At 37.7% G+C, this 26340-nt stretch overlaps 2 protein-coding genes across 2 annotated transcripts in view; both read left to right on the forward strand.

Annotated features, from left to right (window-relative positions):
* hsd17b14 (hydroxysteroid (17-beta) dehydrogenase 14) lies at window positions 1–7999 on the forward strand. The gene is made up of 9 exons (XM_041817289.1): window positions 1–297; window positions 384–422; window positions 623–720; window positions 964–1030; window positions 1127–1218; window positions 3567–3671; window positions 3763–3830; window positions 4378–4474; window positions 7435–7999. The coding sequence occupies exons 1-9, from the start codon at window positions 216–218 to the stop codon at window positions 7579–7581; spliced, it is 795 nt and encodes a 264-aa protein (XP_041673223.1). The 5' UTR covers window positions 1–215; the 3' UTR covers window positions 7582–7999.
* bcat2 (branched chain amino-acid transaminase 2, mitochondrial) overlaps window positions 7923–26340 on the forward strand; it is a 20266-nt gene continuing 1848 nt past the window's right edge. The window contains exons 1-11 of the mRNA XM_041817288.1: window positions 7923–8045; window positions 8177–8300; window positions 12664–12735; window positions 13110–13310; window positions 15783–15893; window positions 17910–18029; window positions 18186–18349; window positions 22786–22928; window positions 23071–23156; window positions 23362–23502; window positions 23618–23692. Coding sequence (XP_041673222.1) covers window positions 8283–8300; window positions 12664–12735; window positions 13110–13310; window positions 15783–15893; window positions 17910–18029; window positions 18186–18349; window positions 22786–22928; window positions 23071–23156; window positions 23362–23502; window positions 23618–23692 — 1131 coding nt within the window. The 5' untranslated portion in view covers window positions 7923–8045; window positions 8177–8282. The remainder of the gene's footprint in view (window positions 8046–8176; window positions 8301–12663; window positions 12736–13109; window positions 13311–15782; window positions 15894–17909; window positions 18030–18185; window positions 18350–22785; window positions 22929–23070; window positions 23157–23361; window positions 23503–23617; window positions 23693–26340) is intronic.

A 26340-nucleotide genomic window follows, 5' to 3' on the forward strand; every position in this document is an offset into this window, starting at 1 on the left:
ACTGCAGTTACAAACCATATTCTTTACAAACCGGAACTTTTGAGAATGCGGAAAAACAGGTGGAGACAAGACTGGCAGGCACGCATTAGAAACGATAACGACACTCCCAAATTTTAGCACAACAAGAGATAGCGCTGTTTGATAGCAGCGCAGCTTTGCGGCGTTTTACGACCCTTGTGTGTGTGTGTGTTTTTTTAAAGCACCGTCTTCCCAAAATGTCCCTCCGCTACCAGGATAAAGTTGTGATCGTCACTGGAGGATCCAAAGGGATTGGCAGAGGGATTGTCAGAGTGTTTGGTATGGTTATATCCGTGCTGATACCGGGACTTATGCAGGTGTGTTTGGTTATGGCGCATTAACTCTTTGCATCTCTTTTGTTTTAGTGGAGAATGGTGCTAAAGTCGTGTTTTGTGCAAGAGGAGGTTAGTATTTTTGTTCTTATCTTATTCAAAGTGATATGTATTCATAAATAGTTGCACCATGCTGCTTTATAACCTATCGAGAACGTTATAATTAAGTTTCATGGTTAAAAATGTATGTATTTGCTTCTTTTATAACTGAAGTTAAGGGGAATATTTGCATCTTATTTGAATGAAAGACTTATACGCTATTTGTTGTACAGCTGCAGCAGGTGAAGCTCTGGAGGCTGAGCTCAACAAATCAGGGCGAGGCTCCTGCAAATTCATCACATGTGACATCTCCAAAGAGGAAGACATCAAGGTAAAGGTGTTAATGTGGAGAGTAGAAAGTCATGATCACAAGACATGAAGCTGTAAAAACTCTACCCTGTTCATCTCCAGACTTCAGTCCAAAGGTCCTGACGGTTAAACCACATTTTTATGTCTCCCTTTTAAGCTTGAACTCTTAAATCTGTTACCTTTTTGACTGTACCTTTGCTTTGCTTCTGTTTGCTTTGCTGCTGCTGAACAAGTTCCTCTGCTATGTGTTTTTTTTGACCCACAGAGACTAGTGTCGTCCACAGTGGAGATTTACGGAACAGTTGACTGTCTGGTGAACAATGCAGGGTGGCGTAAGTCCCATAGAAGACTACTGAATGATGATGACAAGCTCTTAGGAGGCCTCGCATGATGCATAAATGGAATAAACTGTTTTATTTCCTCCTTAGACCCTCCTCATAAACCAACTGATGACACGAGTGCAGAGGAGTTCAGGGATCTGCTCAATCTGAACCTCATCAGTTACTTTCTGGCTTCCAAAGTATGTATCAAACTTTAACTAAAGCTCCTGTGAGGGTGTTTGAAATGTATATAAAGCAAAATAAAATGGGTAATGACGTCTCTTTGTAACCTACAAGAGCAAAGGAGACCAACACTGATAACAGTGAGATTAACTTTATTTAAAACCTTAAAGAAAACGTTTACAAAGTGCTTTAACATACAAGCAAAAGCAACATAGAACAAACCAGAGAAGTCACACAAAGAAAAACCTAACAACATAAGACCGTGACAGCAAGAGAGCCCATATAACAGAAGAAAAAATGCTATAATTAACTCAACCATTATGGAAGCCATCATAGGACGCATTATATTAAACAGCTTAAACATAGTATAATAGGTTCTTTGCAGATTATGTCAAGCAGCAGCTGAGAACTCCTGATGGGGGGCAAGAGGGGATTTCTGCATGGAGAAGTGCAAAAATAAAAACATTCTTTATTCTTATGCCACTTTTAATGTCCTGAAAGTAGTCAAATATTTAAAAACACACCAAGACAGCAGCAGCAGGCAAGAATTAAAAATCCTCCATCTAAAGCCTGGATGAACGTTGTCACACAATGTTTAGTCTGTTACTACAAAGCAGACCAGTTTGGTTCAGTATTGTTTTGTCAAAGTGCAGCACATTAAACTCTGATCTTACCTGTGTTTTCTCAGCTGCTGTCTGTCCAGTCTTGCTTGTTGTGACAGGAGATCTGTCTCTTTTAAGAGATCCAGATCATTTGGCTCAGCTCAGTAGAGCTTGTTGTTTGGCTCTCAAATGGCTCTTCATTTGGTACCAGTTTGGCTTTTAAATGTGGAACTGAATAACGACAAAAGATGGAGGAATAAAATATTAAAGAGCCATTTCGTAGCACAGGTTCATCCATGAATGACGCGCCATTTTTTTTTTGTTTTTATCATGTTATTACGAAATTACTTATTTTTATAGGTTAAAGGGGCTCACCTTAACTCTTAACTCAGAAGAAACTCTTCAAGACTCTTGTCTCTCTTCATATGGCTAAATTAATGGTTCTCAACTGGTGGGTCACGAACCCAAAGTGGGTAGCGGAGCTGTTTTCAGTGGGCCGCTAATATGTGCCGGGAAACATCAGTGTGTGCAGTGTTTTTAGATTTTTTTTTCTGCAGTTTAAGTTTTGACAGCAGAAAGAACACAAAAAAGTGCTTGACAGATTATTTTAAGTTATCCAAGAATTTTCATTGTGAATTTACCTGAAATTTTGGGGGATTTTTGTTGACATTTTCCCAGACACTTTTGATAATCCTACCTGAGACTTTTCCTGAAAATGTGAAGAAATTTGACAAAAGGAACTTAAAACTTTTTGGAACTTCCAACATTAATTACTTGGACTTTTCACAGAGCCTTTCAGCCTTTTCCAGGAGGTTTCCTGGAATATTTCAGAAATTTTCACTGGAAACATTAGGTATTTTTGGGAACCTTCCTGGAAATTTTTTGGAATTGGAGTGTGTCTCTGAAACTTTCAGGAACTTTCTATGACACTTTTCCCAGAAACTTGAGGGTGTTTTCTTCAGTCTCTTTCTTTTGTTATTTTCTTTACTGTCTGAGGTCTAAACAGCACTGGGATTTATTAAATGGATCTGGTTAAGACAAAGCAGAACTTTGGGTTGTGATTGCTAATATAGGAGTTGGTAATGGGTCCTAAGGATAAACCAATTGAGAGCCACTGGACTAGATGATGCTTGACACTAGGAGGTCTGCAGGTATATGTGATATTGATGGCCTCCACACCAGGTATATCGGTTGAACTGGATAAAATCACTCATATGTAAAGAGCTTGGATCATACACAATGCATGTAGAACATTTCTGATGAGAATTGCAGCACAAAGGTTCATTTAGAGCTTTAAAGTACTAACTTCTCATCTGTTCCTATTCATTCCTAATGGCTGAATAAATACTATGGCAACAGTTCAGTAACACAATGTTGTCGTTGCATTTGTCCAATTAGAAAATGTGCAGAATTTGCTTACAGTTTTTTATTAAAAACAAGAAATTACCCAATTTTTAGGGTGCCCCTTTCTGTTACTTTTGTTGCCATAGTGTTAAAACAGGTGTTATCATTTAGTGTCATATCAAACATTAAACTTCTGATATAATTCTGATATCTAGTTCAACACAACTGAAAACTACAGCCTAAAGCATATCAAATAAATTGAAAATCATATTGAAAAATCTTAGAAAGGCAGATTTATTGATATTTATTACTATGTTCATATTTAGTAACACTAGATGGTACAAATGTCCTTAAATGTGTGTCCTTTGAGTGAATAAAAAAACATCTTTGAATTGACAGAGGTCTCACTCTCTCTCCAGTACGCGTTGCCGTATCTGCGGCAGCGTCAGGGAAACATCATCAACGTGTCGAGTCTGGTGGGAAGCATCGGTCAGAAAGATGCTGCTCCGTACGTCGCCACCAAGGTGAGTTCATTCTCCAGGCTTCAGAGTGTGTAATAGTTTCTACTGACAGCTGAGGCAATAGAGACCTTTAATGTACTAATTTCTCCACAAGGGGGCAATCATTTCCATGACAAAGGCGATGGCTGTGGATGAGAGTCGCTACAATGTGAGGGTCAACTGGTGAGTTAAACTGGTTTCAGAATCCAACTGGTTTTTCCAGCTCTGTCTTACTGATGATAATGATAAATCCTCCCTCACTCTGATGTTAATTTAAAGGTTTGATGTTCCGAACTGACAGTAACCTGGGTTTAAAGATTTTCCTCTGTTGATATAAACTTTGTATTTGATATTTTTAATTAATGTGTATTTATAATGTTCATTTTTTTTATTTTCACTTAAATTTTATGTTTTTTTGTTTTTTTGTTTTTTTTTTTTTACTGATTTTTAATGCTATTTCAGAGAAATCAGGAAGGTCAACCTTATTTTTTTCTGTTTTTATAGTGATGCAATTATAGCTGTATTTATTGATTCATGTAATTATTTTTATACCACTAAGCTTATAATTGCCAGTTCCAGAGGCATTATGATTTCTGATTGTCCATCAACTGTACGTATGTCTGTCATGCCTTGAAATAAATGTAAGTTATCTGGAGTATCCTCACAGTTTCTGATTGTATTTAACAATGACATCCTCTCTTTACAAATACTATTGTGTCATGTGCTGCAGCATCTCTCCAGGTAACATTCTGACACCTCTATGGGAAGATTTAGCCTCACAAACACCAGATGCTGCTGCAGCCATAAAGGCAGGAGAAAATTCTCAGGTGAGCTCTTACAGTGAAAACACATTTTCTTCATAGAGCTATAAAAGAAAAGGAGCATGCTTAAAGTGGAGCTAGATTTTGGTATCTCTTGGTGCTGTTGTTTTTTTGCTATTAGTCACTTTGCACCCTTAGCAAACAGATACCATTGGTGCCCCGATGATCTGTGTTTGTGCACTTGATTAAACTCTATTATATAGTTTTCTGTTTACCAGTGTGTTCCTCTCTGTTCTTTTGTTGATACTGGGAATTTGTTGAACTGCACATTGCTCTAATATGAAGCCAAAAATGATCACCGTTGCAGTGGACACTGTTGCATCGTTGCCGTCTCATCATTGTTTTGACAGAGAAAGTCTAACTGCCGAAGAGGTGTGTGGACAACAAACTCAGGAAGATGATTTTCCTTGAAATTTTCAGGAGTGCATTTGTTAAAAAAAGGCCCATGATGACAGTTTTTACTTTTTATCAGTGCTTCACTTGATTGGATTTATTCACAATATCTTTCCATTTAAACACGTTAGATGTGAGTAAATTAATCACAGTGCTTTGTCCCGGCTCATAGAGGTTAATCTTCCTGACAGAAACTTTTGGTTTCAGGACATTCAGCAGCTTCACAAATGCCACAGCATTGTTTTGCTAATGAGTCCAGCTGTGACACTCTGCTGTTTTTTTCTTGGGTTGTAAATACTTTCTCTCTCTTAATCCTGGGTCCAAACTGAAACCGTTTCTCCTATTGGCTACTTTTTCATTGCCATGTAAATTACAGCGGTCTTTTCATCCTGCTCAGAGAAGGTGTTTGAAGCCAAATGGTGATGCAACAAACTGAGATGTGGCAACGTGGGACTACGGAGTTAGCTCGCTACTCCCTATGTATATAACGGGAGAAGGCATATTTGAAATGTCCTGATGGGTTTGTGGCTAAGTAATGACATGAAGTTAACAAAATTTAAGTGAATTTTGTCTGCTTTAACAAACTTTACTTTCAGCCCAAACCATCTTTATCACTTTATTTATTTGTCGATTTATTTAAACCCTCACCACTCTGATATGTATTTTTAAAACTCCAAAGTGTTTTTTAACTGAAGGGAAGTGATTGTTTAGCAGATAAATTAACTTTATTTTCTTCATAAAAATCTATTCGTTTCATGACAGTAATGCTAACTGTGAAACGTTTTTATAAGGATAGAACAGCCTCGCTCTCTCTTAAGACAGTGTCCCCCTTCTACTTCCACAGGTTATTTTTAAAGGTTCCCCTTTTGCATCTCTGCTCTTTTAGGAATATTCATCAGCATAGAATTTTCTAAAGGAGCTAAAATAATATATTACATATTGAAATGTTTTATATGTTAATACTGTCTCTTATTAGCTATTCATTCTAGCTGATATATGCAGTAAATAACATCCCTTATTAGCTGTAAATATCAGCCTATATCAGCTGTAAATATATATCTATATAAGCTGCATATATAGGTCAATAACAGCTGTAATTATAGGTCTGTATAAGTTGTATATATAAGTCTATATCAGCTGTAAATATAGGCCTATATCAGCTGTAAATATAGGTTTATATCAGCTGTAAATATAGGCCTATATCAGCTGTAAATTTAAGTCTTTAACAGCTTTAAATATAGGTCTATGTTAGCTATAAATAAAGGTCTACTTCAGCTTTGAATATATGTCTCTATCAGCTGTAAATATAGGTCTGTATCAGCCATAAATATAGGTTTATATCATCTGTAAATATAGGTTTAAATCAGCGGTAAATATGTCTATATCAGCTGTTAATATAGGTTTATATCAGCTGTAAATATATATTTATATCAGCTGTGAATAAAGGTCTATATCAGCTATAAATATAGCCCTTTATCAGCTCACAATATAGGTCTATATCAGCTGTCAATATAGGTTCATATCCAGTTGAGTAGTACAGGGTAAACACAGGTACACTGAGTATACCCACTCATTTTTTGGTGCCATAGAGTATACCCACTTCCAAAGAGTGTATAAATTAAGAGTATACCTACTTCTGCAAACACCATGTTACTGCTGTCTATATCAGCTGTAAATATGACCTAAATCAGATGTAAATATTGTCATTTGTCAGCTGTAAACATCAGTCTTTATCAGCTGTATTTGCCTCTATCAGCTTTAAATGTTGGCCTGTATCAGTGGTAATAACCAGCTTATATGAGCTGTAAAACATTTTCCTGTATCAACCACAAATATAAGCATTTATATGTTGTCAATATAGGCCTATATCGGCTCTAAATCTCAACCTATGTCATGTCTAAATATCAGTCTACATCAGCTCTACATATCAGCCTAAATCAGCCATAAATACAGCCTATCAGCTGTAAATTGTGGCGTATATGAGCTTTCAAAATAAGCCTTCAAAAGGTGTAAATATCAGACCTCAGCTGAAAATTTCAGTCTATATCAGCTGAAAACATTGGTTGCATGTACAAATAAATTGATTGATTTTTAGACCATACAGACAGATCTATGTCAACTTAAGCATTTTCATTTGTTTATCCTTTTTCCTTAAAATTTAAAGTTGCTAGTAATGACTGATGTTTTAGATCTGAACTACATTTATGTACCAGTATCAGCAAAATGAATTCAGAAATATTTACATATTGAATGTTGACAAAAATCTATTATTGTGCATCCTTATAACTAGTATATGAGTCTCCATTTTTTAGCAGGAACTCCTGACTTGCAAAAACTTCCAAACTTTTATGTGTTCCCTGATGCGGTTCAAGACCCCCTGAAACAGATTTAGAAGTTCTTGCTTGGCTCGTTAAAAAGTTATAGGCCAAGCTGCCTATTTACAGAACACTCCAGCTGTGGTATCAGCTCTGGAAGGCATAAACTCAAGGAAGTTATAGGCTGCAATCACAAGAATGTTGTGTCTGAACAGGAATGAGAAATGACCCTGTTATTTATTTATTTTTCTCATGCAGCTTCTGGGTCGTATGGGGACAGAGGAGGAGAGCGGACTGGCTGCTCTGTATCTCGCTGCTGATGCCACTTTCTGCACCGGGATCGACCTGCTGCTCAGCGGTGGAGCTGAACTCAACTATGGCTTCAAGAGTCAAATCCCATCATGATGTCCAGCCCGGTGTCCAAAAAGTCAATTAACTAATTAACGTGTTTCAGTGCAGATTTTGTATACAAACAAAGTGCTGGTGCATTAATGAGATACTAAATGGGTGTAATATAAATATGTTTTTTATCAAATGAATCAAAATGCTGCTATTTTAATAATTCACTCTTGCTAGGATACGACAGTTTAAGATTTTGGCATCCTAACAAACTGTGAAATAAGACCTGTACCCCTCCCCTCTGTTCATCCAATCAGCATCAACCTTTTTGACCCCAAATAACCTCTTCCGTTGGGGCCTGTTGGATCTACCAATCAGATGTCATGATTCTGTCACGCCTCCAATGACTTTCTTAATGTACTATTCAATGAGCCCATTCACTTGAACAAGAGTAATATATTATTAAACTGATTTTCTTACCACAGCAGTCTTTGGTTTGGTTTCAGACAGACGTTGGTTGAGCATTGACGGTATTAACTAAGAAAAACAGATAGAGTGAATGATAAACTGCTGACTAAAATGTCATAAACTTGTCAAAGCCAAGTGTTTGTTTTAAAGAAGGCTATATTCTAAGTGTGGGAGGTTTCTTTCTTCACCACAGCTGAGCAACGTCTCCGATTTCAAAGCGGAACTCAAGTTGAGTCGGAGGCAGAGTTTGTGTTTCCACACGAGCCGATAAGCTCAATAATCGTCGTTACGTAGCGGAGATGGCAGCACTCCGAACGGTGAGTTCATTGCCTTAATGTCTGTGTTGATGTGCATTATCTGTTTGTGTTGACTGTTGTGGTAAATGATTCACCTAAACGAGTGATAAGTCTGCTGATAACGCCGAGCAGCGATAACGGCTGTTTACAATGGACTGATTGGTTTAGACTGAGTCAGTCCCGCCAGCGCGGAGGGTGGCAAAACAATACAGCATGGGAAGGTCATAACACCAAAGCCCGTACTGAAAAATGATAGTTTAAGTACAGCACGTTTTCAGTGAAAATTCAGACTTGTGAAAACGAATATTATAACACGACATATGTCAGCAGTTTGTGATAAAGAATTCGGCGTATATTTTGTTTGTAAATTAGCCTTGTTTTTGTGTAATTGTAGGTTTTCAAATAGCTAACGTCTCCCAGAACATTACCCATACTTTAGCTGAATGTCGTAAAAAACACCAAAATTGTATCTTAGTTGAGCGCCGAATTGTGAAAGTATACATATTTGATCGAGAATGTATCATTTAGCTTGCTTTCTTGTACTTTTTAACATACAAATAAAGTTTTTCATGAGTTGGTCGTTAATTAAGCGAAGTTTGGTACTAGTTTCGAAGACAGCTCCTGCCTCCTCATGCAAGGAGTATACCAACTATAATATCAGCTTTTTCCCCTTATACTTCGCTTATGTAAACAAAGATTTATAACTGATTGTGCTGACTCATAGTTGGATGTTAAAAGACAGCATAAATGCCAAATCGCATTTGCTAATTAAACCCTACATTAGTTTAATTCCAGACTTTGGCTCCAGTATCACAAACGACACAGCAAAAGTAGATGGATAAACCTAAGCAGGCTTGTGTTTGCAATGAAGGCAGAACTTGCGTCACCCATTCAAAGAAAAAAATTGCACTCATTCATTGGCTCCTCCACCAGAGACGCTGTGCAACTCTTGCAGCATCAGCTTGCCAGTCTGGTGTCAAATAATTCATGAAGTTTGTCTTAAAACTTAGCAAAATGTCTGTAGGATAAACTCAGCTAGTGCAAAAGATCTGCATTGCAGGTTGCAAAGATTTCATAGCATTCCCAGACTTGATTCAAAAGTTCAAATTCAATAACAAACTACCTCTTAATTGAAAAAGTAAAGGCTTGAATATGGAAGCCCTAAAGGGACATATGCCAACTCTTGTTATGAATGACAACATTTTCTTACCTTGACTTAGATTAAGTCACTATCATGAGAAAGTCATTATAGTTATCATGGGATAAGTAGGATGACTAGGAATGCTAGTGTTGGATTTTTGCTAATATTTAATATGCAGAAATATACACACATTTTTTATAGCCTAAATATTGGTTGTCTCAGCAGAAGTATTCGTATCTGCCAGTACTGATATCATGTATGTACTCAGCACCATGCATGGAGGATAAACTCAACTAATGATAAAGACTTCCATCGCAGATTGAAAGATATAGGTCATACTAGACCACCTAAAAATAAAATGTATTTTGTTGACTCATTATTCACCTGAAAAAAATTAATAATAAACTCTACATTTAAACAGTATTGGCTTGAATATGGAGGCCCTAGATAGAAGAACATACATCAGTCAGTTAAATTTTGCTCTGTATGGAAAGACAAGAACTCAACTTTAATTTCATTATCAGGGAAAACCATTGTAGTTATCATTAGATAAATGAGTTGAAATCTTGAGGGAAAAAAATCTTAATTTACTCATCAGAAAATGTATTAGCAATCAAGCTTTTTTTTTTTTTTTTTTTACTTTTCAGATAAATTTAAGTTGTTCAGAGTGCTTTACAAGAGAGCAGGGAAAGTGCTTGACAAAAGAAACATTGAAAGGATTAAGATACTAATTCACACCATTAGGGTCTTTGAAAATTAACAAAAGACTAAAATAGTGCAAGGTAAGAATCAAAGGGCATAACATTATAGTTCTGAATTAATAAAAATAAGTTACATTACAGCTAAGATATTACAATAAAACAACGCTAAAAACGGTTGAAACAAATCTAGAATGATTAATTGTTTTTTAAAGGGTTATTTAAACATGTCCTCTTGGGGCCTCCATACTTAAAAATACCCATTGTACCTGTCCTACTGCCCATATTAGACGTTTCTTCCTAGGGTTGCCACAGTAACAGAATTTTGTTCCTGGATGCAGTATAAATATAAATTGAATGATACTTAAATATGTTTTCAACCCATTAAAACAAAAGTACCTGAGAGTAAACCATTTTTTTTTTTCTTAAGATTTATTTTTGGCTTTTTAGTGCCTTTATTTGACAGAGGAGGACAGTGGATAGAGTCGGAAATGGGTAGACATACAACAAAGGGCCTCAGGCCGGATTCGAACCTGGGCCAACCGCATACATGAGTCGCACCTTAGACCGTTAGGCCATCCGTGTGCCCAAGAGATAACCAATTTTGATTTTCTCTTGGTTTTAATTACCAAAAACTTCTGCAAACTCCTGCACATTGACAGCATAAGATGTTGCTGATGTTTTTTTTTTGTTTGTTTGTTTGTTTTTTCAGCTTTAGCAGAGTGCAGGGAGTGATGTGCCTTTTTGGTAATTAAGACAGGACACCACTAAATATCAAGTGTTTAAGGCATAAAGGTTTTTTGCTGACTTTGTCATCTTATGATTTTTCCCTGAAGTTTAAACATTTGGTGTTTGACTGGTTTTATGTTAACACGTTTAGATTTAATGTTCAGAAAAGGTGCAAACTACAATCTAACTAATAACGTTAGCAAATGATACCTCTCTGATAACTAATTGAATAGGTAATCATTGCTGCATAAGCTCTGTCTTTCTCTTGCAGCAGAACTGTGCTGAAACTAAAAATAAAGATCTGTGTTTTCTGTAGTTTCTAGTTTTGAAAAGTATCCCATGTAAAATCCTGACAACCCTTGCTCTTACAGCCTAAAGTCTTAATAACCAGTAAAACAAGCTGTATGAATTTACTTGCTGTAACTGTTGAAGTTTGACATGTTTACTCTTGATAGAACAAAAATCAAGCATGCTTTAAGGCTCTTTAAGGAGTTTTTGACGTTTTCATCTTGATATACTTGGTATCCTTTTGTGATCCTCTCAGTTCCTCGAGTACAGTTCGTCCTCCTGCATTGTCGTCTGTTTGTGCTTGATTCTAATAACAGCACAGCTCCTGGCACCGGCTGTTCTGTCACCTACAGGCACGTGTTACTATCCACACACTGTAAACTGCAAGCAGAATGATTGGTGCCAAGTCATACGCCCACCCTTAAACTCACAATGTCAGACATGATGTCCTTGTGTACTCCCAAGTCTGAACTAATAACAGGGGTGGAAAAAAAATATATATTGTCACCTTATAACTGATCTGATTATGAAATTGCTGGTGCTACATACGCTTTACATTTTTAAAATGCTCTCTATACACAAATTTGTTCTCAGTTTGACCCGGTGAGTCTCCAAGTCACTTATTACATCTGAAATCTCATAAACCCATATGTTATTCACAATGGAACATACACAACATATCAGATGTTGAAATTGAGACATTTTTTCATTTCATGTAAAATTTTAGCTCATTCTGAATTTAATGGCAGCAACACATCGCTACAAAGTAAGGACAGGGCCATGTTTACGACTGTGTAGCATTGCCTCTTCTTTTAACAACAGTCTGGAAATGTCTGGGGTCAGTTGTTGTAGGTTTGAGGGAGGAGTGTTGTCCCATTCTTGTCTGATGTAGGATTCTAGCTGCTCAACAGCCCTGTGCCAGATTTTGTGATATACCGAATGTTTGGTCTGGACTTCAGGAAGGCCAGTTCAGCACTCAGACCCTTCTACTGTGAAGGCTTGCTGTTCTGTTGTCTTGCTGAAATATCTAAGTCCTTCCCTGGGAGAGACATTGTCTGGATGGAAGCATATGTTGCTCTAAAACCACAGCATTCATAGTGCCTTTCCAGATGTGTAACCTTCCCCAGCAATAGGCACTAATGCAACTCCATACCATCAGAGATGGAGGCTTTTGAACTGTGCACTGATAACAAGCTGGATGGCCCCTCTTCTCTTTAGTGTGTAGGAAACAGCGTCCATTGTTTAAAAAAAAAAAAAAAAAATCAAATTTTGATCCTCTGACCACAGACAACAGTTTCCCATTTTGCCTCAGTTCATTTTAATTGAGCATTAGCCCAGATAAGTTGTTTTTTGTTTGTTTTAGAATACGTTGTAACTGTACACATTTGTTTGGATTTTTGAGACACCTTTTCATCTCTATGTAATAATTTATTATCACATAATATCATGAGCTATCCTGCAATTCCCACCTTTGATAACTAGCTTTGTATTGTGCTGTGTTTGAATGAAACTTTGTTTCTTTTCACAGGCACTCCATGGACGACTGGTTCAGACCCTCCCTTTCTCCTTTGGTTCACTGCGGTTTGCCAGCACCTTCAAGGTAATAAAACAACTAGAACATTTGTTGTTCTGTTGCCTGAACATGCCTGCTGTCTCAGAGCTCAGAGTGTTGATCATTATGGAAGGAAGACGATGGTACTGTGTCTTTACCTTGTACCTAAAATTGAAAGTCTCTTTCTCCCCCTGTCTTTCCTTCATTGTCTTTCTATAATAATTTAATTAAGTTTAATTTATTAATTATCTACTTGGTTAAATAAGTCTGTATAACAATGGCTAATAGTCCTTTTTAAGCATGCTCTGCCAATAATCACGATTTAAAAACAATCACTGTATCGTCCCCTGCTCTGCTCTTGTTCTTCCACTGCCCTCTTTCTCTCCGTTCGTCTCCCGCTCGCTCGTCCGTCTTTGTCTCAGGCCGCAGATCTTGTCATCGAACGCAACCAAGCATGCAAACCCAAGCCGGACCCCTCCAACCTGGTGTTCGGGAAACAGTTCTCCGACCACATGCTGACCATCGACTGGTCAGAAAAAGGGGGCTGGGAGGCTCCTCAGATCAAACCTTTCCAGAACCTGTCGCTGCACCCGGCCAGCTCCGCCCTGCACTACTCCATAGAGGTGAGTTCACAAGCCAGATCTATGCCATTAACCTGTCTATGCCTGTTAGATATTCATACCACGATAGAGGAGTCTGAAGAAGCAGGAAGACCACAAAAAGTTGATGAAATGCCAACAAATTCTTTCTCGTATCTATTTTGGGTGTGGAAAGTTCTTGTTTGTTTATTCACTATCTAACTACACATGACTTTGGACTCATTTTAAGAATTAAACTGAGAAAAAAATAGCCTTTGCCAAATTTGACAACGTAAGTAAATGAATTATGAAAAGATATTTTATTTGCAGGCTTTTTAAAAACTCATCACCCAAGTGTTAACCAAAGCTGAGATCTTATTGTCTTATAAGGAACAGTTGCAGTGTAGAATCCCACATTAGGTATTACTGGTTTAATCAAAAGGCAAATGTCCTTTTTTAGAAGACTGACCTCCACTGATGTTGATTTTCTCTGGTTGGATGATTATGAAAAGAGCTTTAGAGAGGGGACTTTTTTTCTGTTGCAGATTTTATCTGCAAAGCTGGAGAGAGAAGGCAGAATACAGTGTCAAAAACCAATGTTTAAAAGGAACATGCAACCTGAATTGTTGGTCCACTGCTGCTTTACATTTGGGGTTTTGTAATGTCATGAAAGATGACCATGCAGTGCATTCCTAAAGTATTCAGATCTCACCTTTTTCAGTTTTGCTATTCAACCTGATGCTACAGTTGTTTAAATGACTTTTTCTTTCTTTTAAGATTTATTTTTGGGCTTTTTCTGCCTTTACTGATACTTGAGTACAGTGGATAGAATCTGGAACAGGGATGAGAGAGCAGGCCAGACTCAAACCCAGGCTGGAAGGTGCCTAGGCCACTTGCGCCCCGTAAACATTACATAAATCTTCTACACTCAGTACCCCAACCCAACCCTGCAGAGTTCAGGGACAGGATTGTCACAAGGCACAGATCTGGGGAAGGCTACAAGAAATTCTGCTGCACTGAAAGTTCCCAAGAGCACAGTGACCTCCTTAGTTCTCAAATGGAAGATGTTTGGCACAACCAGATGTTTGGATGTTTGACAACGTCCTTGGGTTTCTTGAAAGGCGCTATATAAATTCAAGATATTATTATTATTATTATTATTACAACCAGGACTCTTCCAAGAGCTGCTTGGCCAAACTGAGGAACTGGGAGTGAAGTGCCCTAGTGAGAGAGGTGACCAAGGACCATATGGTCACTCTGAGCTCCAGAGATCCAGTGTAGACATGGGACAAAGTCCCAGAAGGACAACCATCACTGCAGCCCTCCACTGATCTGCTATGGGTTGCACCAGCTGTGCATAAGTTCTAGTTTGAACTTAAGTTCTTACTTATGACGGAGTTTACGCTCTCCTAACATTTAAGGTGTTGCACCAGCTGAGATAGTTTCAACTTAGGCTTAAGTTCTTACTTAAATCTTAAACCTACCCACTACTACTGGTAAAGTCCTCCGTAGAATATGGCTGTCATAGTGATAGCTCTGAGAACCGGGATAACCAGATGAGTGGCGAGGAGTTAAGAGTTTTACCAGCAATTTGGTGTCATCACTGCATTCTCCGTGATCAATAACACTTGTTTTCCATAAGCGCAGGTAATTTCCGTCCTTCTTTTTTGTTATTTTCACATTTTTTTAAATTCTTAAATTCTGTCTTTATTGGACATTGAGTGTAGATTAATGAGAATTAAAAATAGACCTTATGTTTGCCAGTGCTAACACTAGGTTTATTCACTCTGCATCTTTTTACCATGTTTTCTTTATTTTAGGAGTAAATGGAAAAATACCTAACCCTTTTACCTTACCAGGAAGCATTTTCTTGTTGAAGTTATGATCATAAGTGTTAGAGAGGGCATGTTGTTGCCTGGTTAGTCAGTCTTTTTATGGTGTTAGTTTCACTAAAACTAGACTTTTAAAAATGCATGTAAACCTCTCAAAGTCAAATGGTTGCTGAGCTTAGTTGGTTGAGTAGGAGCCTTGACATAGAGGCTACAGTCCTCAGCACACTAGTTACAGGTTTGAATCCTTGCTTTTGCATGCATTCCCTCGCTTTTCTCCCATATTTCCCATCAGTCTTCAGCTGTCCTATCTAATATAAAAGCCCTAAAAGTAATTTGAAAATGGACGACAATGTGGACAAGGGACGACTTACTCTCACCCAACAACTTCTTGCATTTCACATAGCAGATAAGGTGCAGCTTGGGAATAATATTCAGCTTTTAACTGGAAATCTATAAAGGGCTTTGATTTAAAGTTGCTATCTAAGAGATGTGTGTCCTCCTGTTGGTTCACGTCTGGCTCCAAAAAATAATATGACGGACAAAATGCCAAACTTGAGACTTCCAAACATGTGTCAGAAATCCAGAGGGTTCTGCCACAGCTGCTATGTACACCTTTTCTTACAGTTTATAGAAAAAAACACTGACAGTCTTCCTGTTTAGAGATGAATTTTTGTTTTCTCTGCAGCTGTTTGAAGGCATGAAGGCGTTCCGTGGAATCGACAACCACATCCGTCTGTTCAGACCCATGATGAACATGGCAAGGATGCACCGGAGTGCTGACAGATGCTGCCTCCCTGTGAGTTTTTCTTTGAACACTCCAAAGTCTGAATGCATTTTTTTGGCTGCTCAGCTTATTCCGCCGTCAAGTGTCATCAGATAAAAGTATTTTAACTTAAAGTTAGCAGGGTTTCAGTTTTTTCCTTTGAAAGCTCAAAGTTTTCCCAAAGTTCTTGCTAACTAAAGCAGACATCTTTTGCTTCTAAAGGAGCAGAGTTTAGTTATTTTTCCATCCCACATGCATCTCTTCTAACACAGGAAATGTTTGCAGCAAATCTTCATTCAATCCACTGTTAAATATTAAATATTTGGAGCAGGGCACAAAGCTGTATTCATAGTTTCCATTGCGAGCTGAACTCTCAATGAAGCATTAACATGAGGGTCGGGATGTGTTCGGGTAGTGTGCGAGGACTTGGCACGTTGCCAAACTGTTATATAACATGGCAGAGGGGCTTATAGCCTCAGGGTCTTACTGTAGCCGGCCTCACCCTGCTTGCTTTAAGAATTGCAGGAATTTTAAAAAAGTTTGAGGTGAAGCAGTAAGAGGCTGCGTTGGTGAAGACAAGCTGGGATAAGATTGAAATTTAAACTTATAAACACAGATGAAAAGCTTAATATTGTGAATGTACAATGAAAAGAGCCTGGGTGAGGATTTTAGCACTGCAGCTGTAAATCATCTAGACTCTACACACCCAGTTAATTACATCTGTAGGATTATGGTTAGCCAGTACAATGTATTTTGCTGAGCATAATTGCACTGCTGAACAACGAACCCAAAACTAAATCACTGGGGTGTTCTTGAACTCAGTGCAGCTGCCTCCCTGGGCTGAAATTTTCAGACAGCAGACTCCAAAATTGTAGAGCATACTTTGAGAATGTGGCTCAGAATAAATGCAGATTGATGTTTACCATCACACGGTTTAGAGCAAATAAACTCTGCATAATGCAGAGTTTGGTTCCTGATTCAGTTTAAGGTGATATTCTGTTGGATGACCCACTTTCAAAGCCCCTACTTAACATGGGCGACGCACATAGATGGCACAAAAGTGAGAGTAATTTGCCTACTGTCAGAGTGTTATTTTAACCTCTTAAGACCCTGCATGCACATATGTAAACGTTACATTAAGGCTGTCCTACAATATAGTTACTATTTAAACTATTGGGATTTTTAAGATGATGATGCTGAGTGCCTATGGAGGTTTCAGTACTTAGCTTGAATTGTTCAGATCATTTGGTGTTTGTGTATTTTGGGGAATTGCTTGGAAATTATCAAGTATTTTCATGGACATTTAGGGGATATGCTTGTATATTTTGAAATTTAATTGGAAGATTTGGAGAAATTGCATGAATTTTTGGAAGCATTTTTATGAGAATTTAGGATGTTCATTCATAATTTGTTGGGAATCTGGGGGTAGGGTTGTCCTTTGAGATTTTCATGAAAATAACAGGGACTTTCTTTGGATGTTTAGATGTTTTTGTAATTTCATTGAATTTTGAATAATCATACATTTTTTCAATTTTGCCAAGACGTATTTTGGGGGACTGCATTGCACTGATTTGGGGAATTTCCTTGTAAATTTTTAGTATATTGCACAGAACTTTGGGGGGAATTTCATATTGGAATGTTTTGGCTTCATGGTAAATTTCAACTTAAATATTTGAGAACTGTTTAAAGAACTTTCAGTACTTCTATGACATATTTAAAAAAAAATATTTTCAATAATTTTTACAGATATTTTAGGTAGTTTCTTCTAGTCTTTGAGGGACTTTGGGGATCTTTGGAAAGGAAAATTTCTGAGTAATCAGAGACAAGGCAGATGTTCTAACTTATCAGATCCTACTCATTATAAATGAGTGGGAGAAACTAAAAATTCTTTACAAACAAAAGCTCGGGTTCAAGAAAAATGATCCTCAATTTGTTTTTAAAATGTAAAAATTGAAAAAATTAAATTAAAGCCAAGTAGATTAAAAGGTGAATTTACTGAGGAGAACAGAGGGGAGGATGTAATAAGTGAGGTCTTTATTTTCTGTGTAGTTGTTTGATAAAGTTGAGCTGTTGGAGTGCATCAGGAAGCTCGTGGAGGTCGACCAGGATTGGGTTCCCTTCTCCCAGGACGCCAGCCTGTACATTAGACCCACCTTCATAGGAACTGAGGTGAGCTCTCAGCATCAAATACTATTCAAGCTTAAGTTTAATGCCATCACAGAATCTGTTAAATGTGGTTTGAAACCAATCCTGAATTCAGTCTGTACTGCAGTTTTAATTAACTTCCTGTTCCTTATTCCCTGTCTACACCTTTCCCTCCTCCAGCCGTCCCTCGGCGTGTCTCGGGCGGGAAAGGCGATGATCTTTGTCATCATTGGCCCAGTAGGACCGTACTTCGCCACAGGCTCCTTTAACCCTGTTTCCCTGCTGGCCGACCCGTCATATGTCCGGGCTTGGCAAGGGGGAGTCGGGTCCTTCAAGATGGGAGGGTGAGTTTGGTGTCTTTGGTTGCAAATTTAGCAAACATCACCTTATGTTTAAAACTATATTTTTAATGGAACAGTCTTGAAGAAGTCGAGGTTGAAACTTAAAACTTTTGTTTTAACAGATGCTAAAATTACAAATGTGAGAACGACTGTCAATAGGAATACCTTAAAGGGGTTTCAACCAGTCTTTGGGGCAGTAATTGATACTTACTGTTTCCACATGTGTGATACCTTTGCACTACAATACCCATAAACTCCTGGGAAATAAACTACATTTTGTACAGACACTTTCCCCTTAATGGCAGTTTGACTGTCATAACCAGCTGTCCCTGAGGACATTAATGAACTCTACTTTTCCTGCCATGACAGGTCAGAATATCTGTCTTACACTCCACTGTTTGGCACGGTCTAGCCCAAACACCAGCCAGCTCTGTGCCTGCTCAAGTGGAAAATCCACATAGTTGTTCTCTGTCCAGATCCACTGATGAATAAAAACACAGCTGTGGAGTTCAACTGTCTGAAACTTTACCCAGCAATGAGAGCATTCAGAAATACATTAGCTATTTTAAAATGTTAATAAAATATTTTCTTTAACTCTTTACTGTATTGACCCAAACTTTGATGTAAGATCAGCATAATTTTTGTAGGTTTTATTATTATTTTTAATAATAATAATCTTAATTTATTCTCAAACTGAGCCACAGGAAAGCAGCTTTTGTGTATTTTTGGCATGCTGTCTTAAAACATTTGGACACAATAAAGGAAAACATACAAATTACATAATTTTGAAGTTTTGCACATCCCATTTCTGGTGAATTTGTGTCCAAATGAAATCTTAACATGCCAGTAAATCTAACTCCAGCAATTTAAGTCAGACTTCCGTTATATGCATTTTAAAAGTCAAGTTTTTATCTGATCTGCACAATAATCCAACTTTTCTGCATGTTAACATACTGGCTAATGTGACTTGTAGGACTCCTGAAAAACAGTGGTTTCCCTGCTATGATGAGGCAAAATGGTCAAAGCAATTAAGTGGAACATGAGCAAAAATGCAGGTTGATTTCACATAAGGAACACTGTATTAGTTAACAGTATAAGACCGTTTTTCCTGCTACTTTTCAACAATCTTGTGGTTAGAAATCCCTTCAGTTTTTACCGCCAGCTCTCCTATAATCTGCTCTCCAACCACACAGCCTCTAATCACCAGTCTGTTTCCACACCAGTCTAATATCATAAAGTAAGAACCTGCTCAGCCACGGTGCTGTTATATAACGCCGCTGAACAGCCTGTCATATAAGCCAGTGAAATCTGCTCTCATACATCAGACTGCAAGAACACACTTGAGCTATCAGGCCGGATTTAGCTCCAGCAGCAGTCACGGGACTGAAGGGTGGATGTTACAGGGCAGACGGGCTGAGTGTAATGCTGTCGTATTTATTAAATGAGTCTTTAAGCTCACATGAAACTGTCTGAATGGCCGTTCTATTGTCCTGAAAGAACCTTCAGTGGCCATTATTGTTTTGTTTTTAGTTTTTTCTACGTATTTAAGGGCGTTAGACTGGATTCAGCCTGTGTGCTGTCAGAAACATGTTTTTTTATTTTACTGAGATACATAAGAGCATCACTTGCACTGTTTTTCCTCCACAATAGACTCATCAGCGCTCTCTGGTGGACAAGTTTTCTGTACCAAGATAACCCTTTCTTATTTCTTGCAGTCTCTTATACTTTCTGTGCTACAATTATCATATATACAGTAACAAATGTATATCCTGTTTGTTAGTAGAAGATCGCAGTTTTAGATAAGAAAATTGATGCTGATATGGTATTTAGTCAATACTTTTTTACCAAATGCATCAAGAAACAAATATGTTACGTGAGGAATCCTAAAAATATCCACTATATTTAAAGAAACTAAAACCTCAGAAATGTATTTTTTACGGAACATTCTGAGAGTATTCTGACCCCCTTCACTTTTTCAGTTTTGTTATGATGCAGCTGTGGTCATAATAGTTAACTAAAAGTAACTAACTAAAACTAGATGTAAACATCATTTTAGTTAACTTAATGTAAATGAAAACTTTGCTTTAACAGTAAAAAGAAAACTCACTAAAACTGCATTAGGGAAAAAATCTCCTTAGTTTTAGTCTTTAACACTAGCATGCTGACTGACAAAAGCACCAAGAGTAAAATCGCCTGATTTGATTGAAGACAACTCCACATAATGTTAGTTTAAGGTCAACAAACAAACAGTGAACAAACAGTGAAAAATAAGTAAATAATTAATAAAAAATCCCAAACTATTATAACCTTGGTTGCAGCCTGATGCTACAGTAGGAAAAAAACTATTTTTATTCTCATTAATCTACACTCATTACCCAATCATGACAAAGTGAAAACAAAATTTTAGACATTTTTTGCAAGTTTATAAAAAAGTAAAAATTGAAATATCACATTGACATAAGTATTAAGACCCTTTTTAACAACACTTGAAATTTGTCTCAGGTTTTTCTGAAATCTAGCAGAGTGGCTGGATGGAAATCTCTCCTCAGTGCAAAACACATAAAAGCCCCCTTCGAGTTTGTCACCAAAAAAAAGCACCTGAAGGACTCTGTGAGACACAAGATTCTCTGGTCAGATAAAACCAAGACTGTACTGTTTGGCCTCAGTTTTAAATGTTATGTTATGTCACCTGCCCTACACCATCCCAACAGTGAAGAATGATGGTGGCAGCATCATGCCGTGGGGCTGTTTCAGCAGGAGGGTCAGGGAGACTGGTCAGTTTATACAACTGTAGCATCAGGCTGCAACAAAACAAAACACAAAAATGGAAGAGTGGGCTGAACACTTTCTGAATGCACTTTATGTAGCCTGTTAATCTTGAAAGACATTTTTCACCTCGACAAAAAATGATGAGAAGTGGAAAATAAGTGGAACAATTTGTTTTTGTAGGAGTGTGACAAGATCTTGGCCTTGTTTATTGTCCTCTTGGGAAATTTGTCCTGGTGCAAACAATTAGCTTCCACTTAGTCATTAAAAAACAAACAAACTTGAAAATAAATAATCCCCATTTGAACAAATTAACACACAGGATTATCACATACAAGCTTTACAGTGCCATTTCTCATGTTGCAAAAGATCTTCACAAAACACAACATAGTAGAACTCTAAAAAGCGTACAGCCTTCCAAAATAATGAAAAAATTAGGATGCTAAGGAGATAATTTTCCCTGGAGCTTTTGGAGCGACCAGGAAGAGTGGATATTGATTTCTGGTAAAATAACTCTGCCAAGGAACTTGAAGGTATTTCTGTTATTGCTATGGCAGCTCTGCCAGTGAAAATAAGTCAGGCCTTTGTCGTCAGTAGAGCTTCAAACATTTCTACAGCTGAGCATGACTCATCAGTTCATCCTCACTGAGAGCGCCTTTGTTACTCGTTTCTAAAGAAAGTCACAAGGATTGAGTGCTGCTGCCAATCATGAAAGTCCCGCATACTTCTGTGTGATTTTTAAAATGTATTGGTGAGTGAAGGATTATTGATTTTACTCTGTTAACCATTGAGCCATAAAAAAAAGATGTCGACTTTGATAACAGTCAATCTGTTAATTCTGTAAAAAAAAATGAACAGAAGTTAACATTTACATTCATGCTTAAAGCTGCTGAAAGTAGCAGACTATCAGTGTATTTTCTGAAAAAATATGCTGAACTTTTTAAACCTTTGGATCTGTGAGAGTGCACAGATATCAGGCACATCCATGCATCATAAAAAGCCGCCAGTTTTGCAACAACTCTCCCCCTGTTATGCAGACAATAATTTACAAAAATCCTGGTCATTGTGGGAAATGTCTGCAGTTGTTGTGCAAAGCCACAAGATTAAAACAGATCAAATAGGCACATTTTAGCCTGCAAAAAACAACTTTGCACAGGATACAATACAGCCAGATTCACTGGAACTAAAACGATTGCTTCTGGGTTATTGGAAAACAAAGTATATCGTCAAAAATGGGTGAAAGTTTTTCAGTTTTTCAAGAGCAACAGAGGGTGATGCACCATATTTTCCCCCGTTCCGATTTCCCTTTCTGTGGTTGGCGTTGACATAGACAAGAAACAAGGAAAAAGGGAAATGACAAGGCATTAGGAGTGTCTGGCAGGAAGACTTTTGTCAACTTTCTTTCATTTTCCTTACTGTACAGAGTTTGCTAGCTTAATTTACAAAGTAGAGATAATCGTGCATGAATAAAATCCGTACCTGTGTTTGAAATGATGCTCTGACGTGTCATCATAGAGGCATAACTTTGCAGCTAGCCGTCGTATTATTCCCAGGAGGGAGACAGATTTTCCGAGTCAGACAGATGATGCAATATCTGACGCTTATATGCAGCTTGGACATGGTGAATCACGTTTTTCTCATCTGATATCTGTCTGTTTTTGTCATCTCTGCAGTAACTACGGTCCTACGATAGCAGTGCAGAATGAGGCGGTGAAGCGAGGCTGCCAGCAGGTGCTGTGGCTGTACGGAGAGCAAGAGGATATCACAGAGGTCGGCACCATGAACCTCTTCATCTACTGGACCAATAAGAATGGAGGTCAGACTCAAGCTTTTCCTTTGTATCGTGTTGTATCTTAAATTGCAGCACTTTACTGCAGTGTCCTGCAGTTTTCTGCTCATATGTATGATCTACAATTAGCTTTCTTTAAAATATAGATATATGTGATGTTTGTCTACAGAGAGAGAGCTGGTTACTCCTCCTCTGGACGGCATCATTCTCCCAGGAGTCACCAGACAGTCTCTGCTGGACCTGGCCAGAGAATGGGTAAGACACGCAAGTGCAAAATAAAGAATAAACATCACCTAGGTTGATCAGTTCACAGCTTACTAGCATGTTTCTCCAGTGATGAAGGCCAGGTAAACAGTTATTTATTTATGTGTCACAAGCCCTAAAAGTAGGAAGCCATCGTAGTACGATGTTTACTCTTTAACCTGTCCTAATATTTATGGATTCCTGTGTTTAATTTCAGGGTGAATTTAAGGTGACAGAGCGTACGATGGGGATGAAGGAGCTACTTGGAGCTCTGGATGCCGGGAGGATCATGGAGGTGTTTGGAGCAGGGACAGCATGTGTTGTCTGTCCTGTTGGCAGCCTCCTCTACAAAGGAGAGGTATAAGCTCAACTTTTAGATAGCTTTATGATGACAAGTTTGAGTTACTATTCAGCTAAAATCTAATTACTTACTATTTGCAAGCCAAACATAATGTTATCTTTCTGTCTCTCAGACGTACCAGATCCCGACCATGAAGAACGGTCCTGACCTGGCGAAGAGGTTCTACAAAGAGCTTACTGATATTCAGGTGAGTGCACTCGAGTTATCGCTGCAGAATATAGAGGGTTTAAAGTTGCACGTTGGCGCCTCCAAGTGGTTGAAAAAAAGAACTATCAGTGCCAGTAGTTTTGACTCTTTTACTAGAAATTGTGTAAGACCAAACAAGTTTTTTTTTTTTTTAATTTTAAACTTAGGGTTTGAAGAAAAATCCTTTTACTCTGTAGTTATCACCTTTGTTATTCGACACAAAATCTGTAGAACAAATGTTTTAAGTTTGCAATTGCAATTACCCCCCCCCCAAAAAAAAAAATCACCAAATTATCCTTTTACAGATGTTTAGCTTGGCTTTTCTTTGCTCTTTTGCTTGATTGATGACTCCCAATTTTGTCTAAAGCCCTCAAATAAGTCAAATGATGATTTTTTTGCAGCTTTCAGCACATAATTTTACTACATATGCAGTGGGGGTCGACTGTTCATCAGGGCTGATATTCAGCATTTGACCAGTTATATGTATCTATGTGAAATTTTACAAATAGCCAGTAAAATAATAGAATTTTAAAAAGTGAGCTACTGTGCATCATTAAGGTTCAGCTGGGTGGGTAGAGCAGGCGCTCGGTGTTAGACGGTGCATGTCCTCTGCCTTTCTCTCTCCATATTCAGGTTGTCTGCAGAGTCTTAAAAATTATTAAAAGCTGATAATTTAGCTAAATTTAAGGCTTTTAAAAAGTCTTACGTGCATTTAAAAGGCACTGTTTGCGTTGAGGTTGTCAATATTAGATCTGCTTAATAGCTCATGCATAGATTTTTTTTAGCAAGAACAAGTTTGTGTCTTTTCTTTTTACAAGTAAAAACTAGGGATGCACAATACTATCAGCATGAGATCAGTATGGGCAGATATTAGCTGTAAAAGGGAATTATTGGTCTTTGCAGATATAAACATTTCTGTTGACATCTAAATCCAGTATTTTGGCCATAAAAATCTGTCTGTACAGCTGTAAAAATGGCTGTATGATCAAATCATTTAGTGGAGTTTAAGGCTGGACCACAAGACTTATGATAGCTAAAGTCTAGTTCTTTATTCATCATTATTTTGTTACACTTTAAAGTCTGTTTTAAGGACTGAAATTAGTTCATTTGTCCATCTAAAAATTTAAATTGTGAGTTTTAAGGAGTGAAGTTTTAAGTCTGAACCACAAGTATTGAAATCACTATCAAATTATTTTGTAAATACATTGAATAACAGCAAAAGTCTAAGTTTGTGTGACCCTAATGAAAACAATTAATATTGATGTTTAATTTTTCCATGTGGGTTTTGGGGGTGAAGGGGGTAGCTTTTCTTGGTTATGACTAGGGGTCGCTAAGGAAAAAAGGTTGGGAACCACTGGCCTAGTGTAACACTAGCATGGTCTGTTCATGTTAGTGTGGCTAGCATCTCAAAGGAAGTTTTATTTGCATGCCACAGTTCCAGATAGTATCAGCATTTTCTGGACTGTGTTGTCACATTTTTATCTTAAAAACTGCACAAAGCATGCATAAATGTGTCACCAGTACAGCTGGTTAGAAACTGAAGATGCAATGGGGTCTTGAAATATATCTAGAGCAGCGTTACTCAACCTTGCTCCACCAAAGAGCCAAATTGTTAAAAAAAATACCTTTGCAAGAGCTACAATGAAAGTGGTTGATTAAAGTGGCTATGAAAATAAAAGTACAAGGTGGCAAATAACAGTCAAACAGCAGCAAAAAAGTGGCAACAAGGGGCAAAGTAGGCATAAAATGGCAAAAAGTGGGGAAAAGTGGAAAAACAGGGAGAAAAAGTGGCAGAATAGGGCAGTAAGTGGCAAAAATGGGCAAGAAGTTACCAAAAAATGAGTTACAGGTGGCAAAAAATGAGTGTAAAAGTGACTATAATGGTCAAAAATGTGGGAAAAATGGTCAAAAAGCAGCAGAGTGGCAAGAATGTTGAAAACAGTGGCGATTAATGGCAAAACGCGGCTTAAATGGACAAAAAAATAGCATAAAAGGGACAATTGCAAATAGCAAAAAGCAGGGTAAGAGGGAAAAAAACTGGTGGCAAAAATGGGATTGAAGTAGTAAAAATGAGCAAAAAGAGAAGGCAAAGGTGGGCTTAAAGCAGTAACAATGGATTAAAGTAGGAAAAAATAGAAAAAAAGGCAAAAAATTGCAAATAAGGGCAATGGAAATGTACAGACAATAAATAAAGGCTGAATATTAAAGCCAACTGTATTAATGTGGGGATTCAAACTGATTAATGTGACTTGCAGTGGATAATTTCTGAGGTCACAGTTTCCCTTTATAAAGGTTTTCTGGGGGAATAATATTTGAAATTAATACATAAAAGAGTCACAAATCATCACAAAAGAGCCCCGCTTTGAGTATCACTGATCTAGAGGGTCTTGAAAAAGGTCTCCAAAAGTGTTAAATTCAGATTCTTTGTAAATAGCCTGATCCTGTCTAAAACTCCACAAATGTATGCATACAGCCAGAACAATTAACTTTGTAAGCCAATAATGCGGATAACATCTGTCATCCCTAACGCTCTGGTGTTTGTACTTTCACTTCTGTGAAAAATCTGAGCACTGGTACCATGAACAACCATGGACTGTAGACAGGACTCATTTTTCAGAGATAAAAGCTCATCTTTGTTGCTGTTGTACA

The sequence above is a fragment of the Cheilinus undulatus genome, linkage group 21, assembly GCF_018320785.1.
Source record: "Cheilinus undulatus linkage group 21, ASM1832078v1, whole genome shotgun sequence".
Lineage (NCBI taxonomy): Eukaryota > Metazoa > Chordata > Actinopteri > Labriformes > Labridae > Cheilinus > Cheilinus undulatus.

Bases quoted from the DNA above. Each gene is read 5' to 3' on its own strand.
- hsd17b14 (XM_041817289.1), top strand. From the start codon at position 216: ATGTCCCTCCGCTACCAGGATAAAGTTGTGATCGTCACTGGAGGATCC. The intron at 423-622 runs GTTAGTATTTTT...TTTGTTGTACAG, and splicing joins CGTGTTTTGTGCAAGAGGAG to CTGCAGCAGGTGAAGCTCTG. The intron at 3,672-3,762 runs GTGAGTTCATTC...TTTCTCCACAAG, and splicing joins CTCCGTACGTCGCCACCAAG to GGGGCAATCATTTCCATGAC.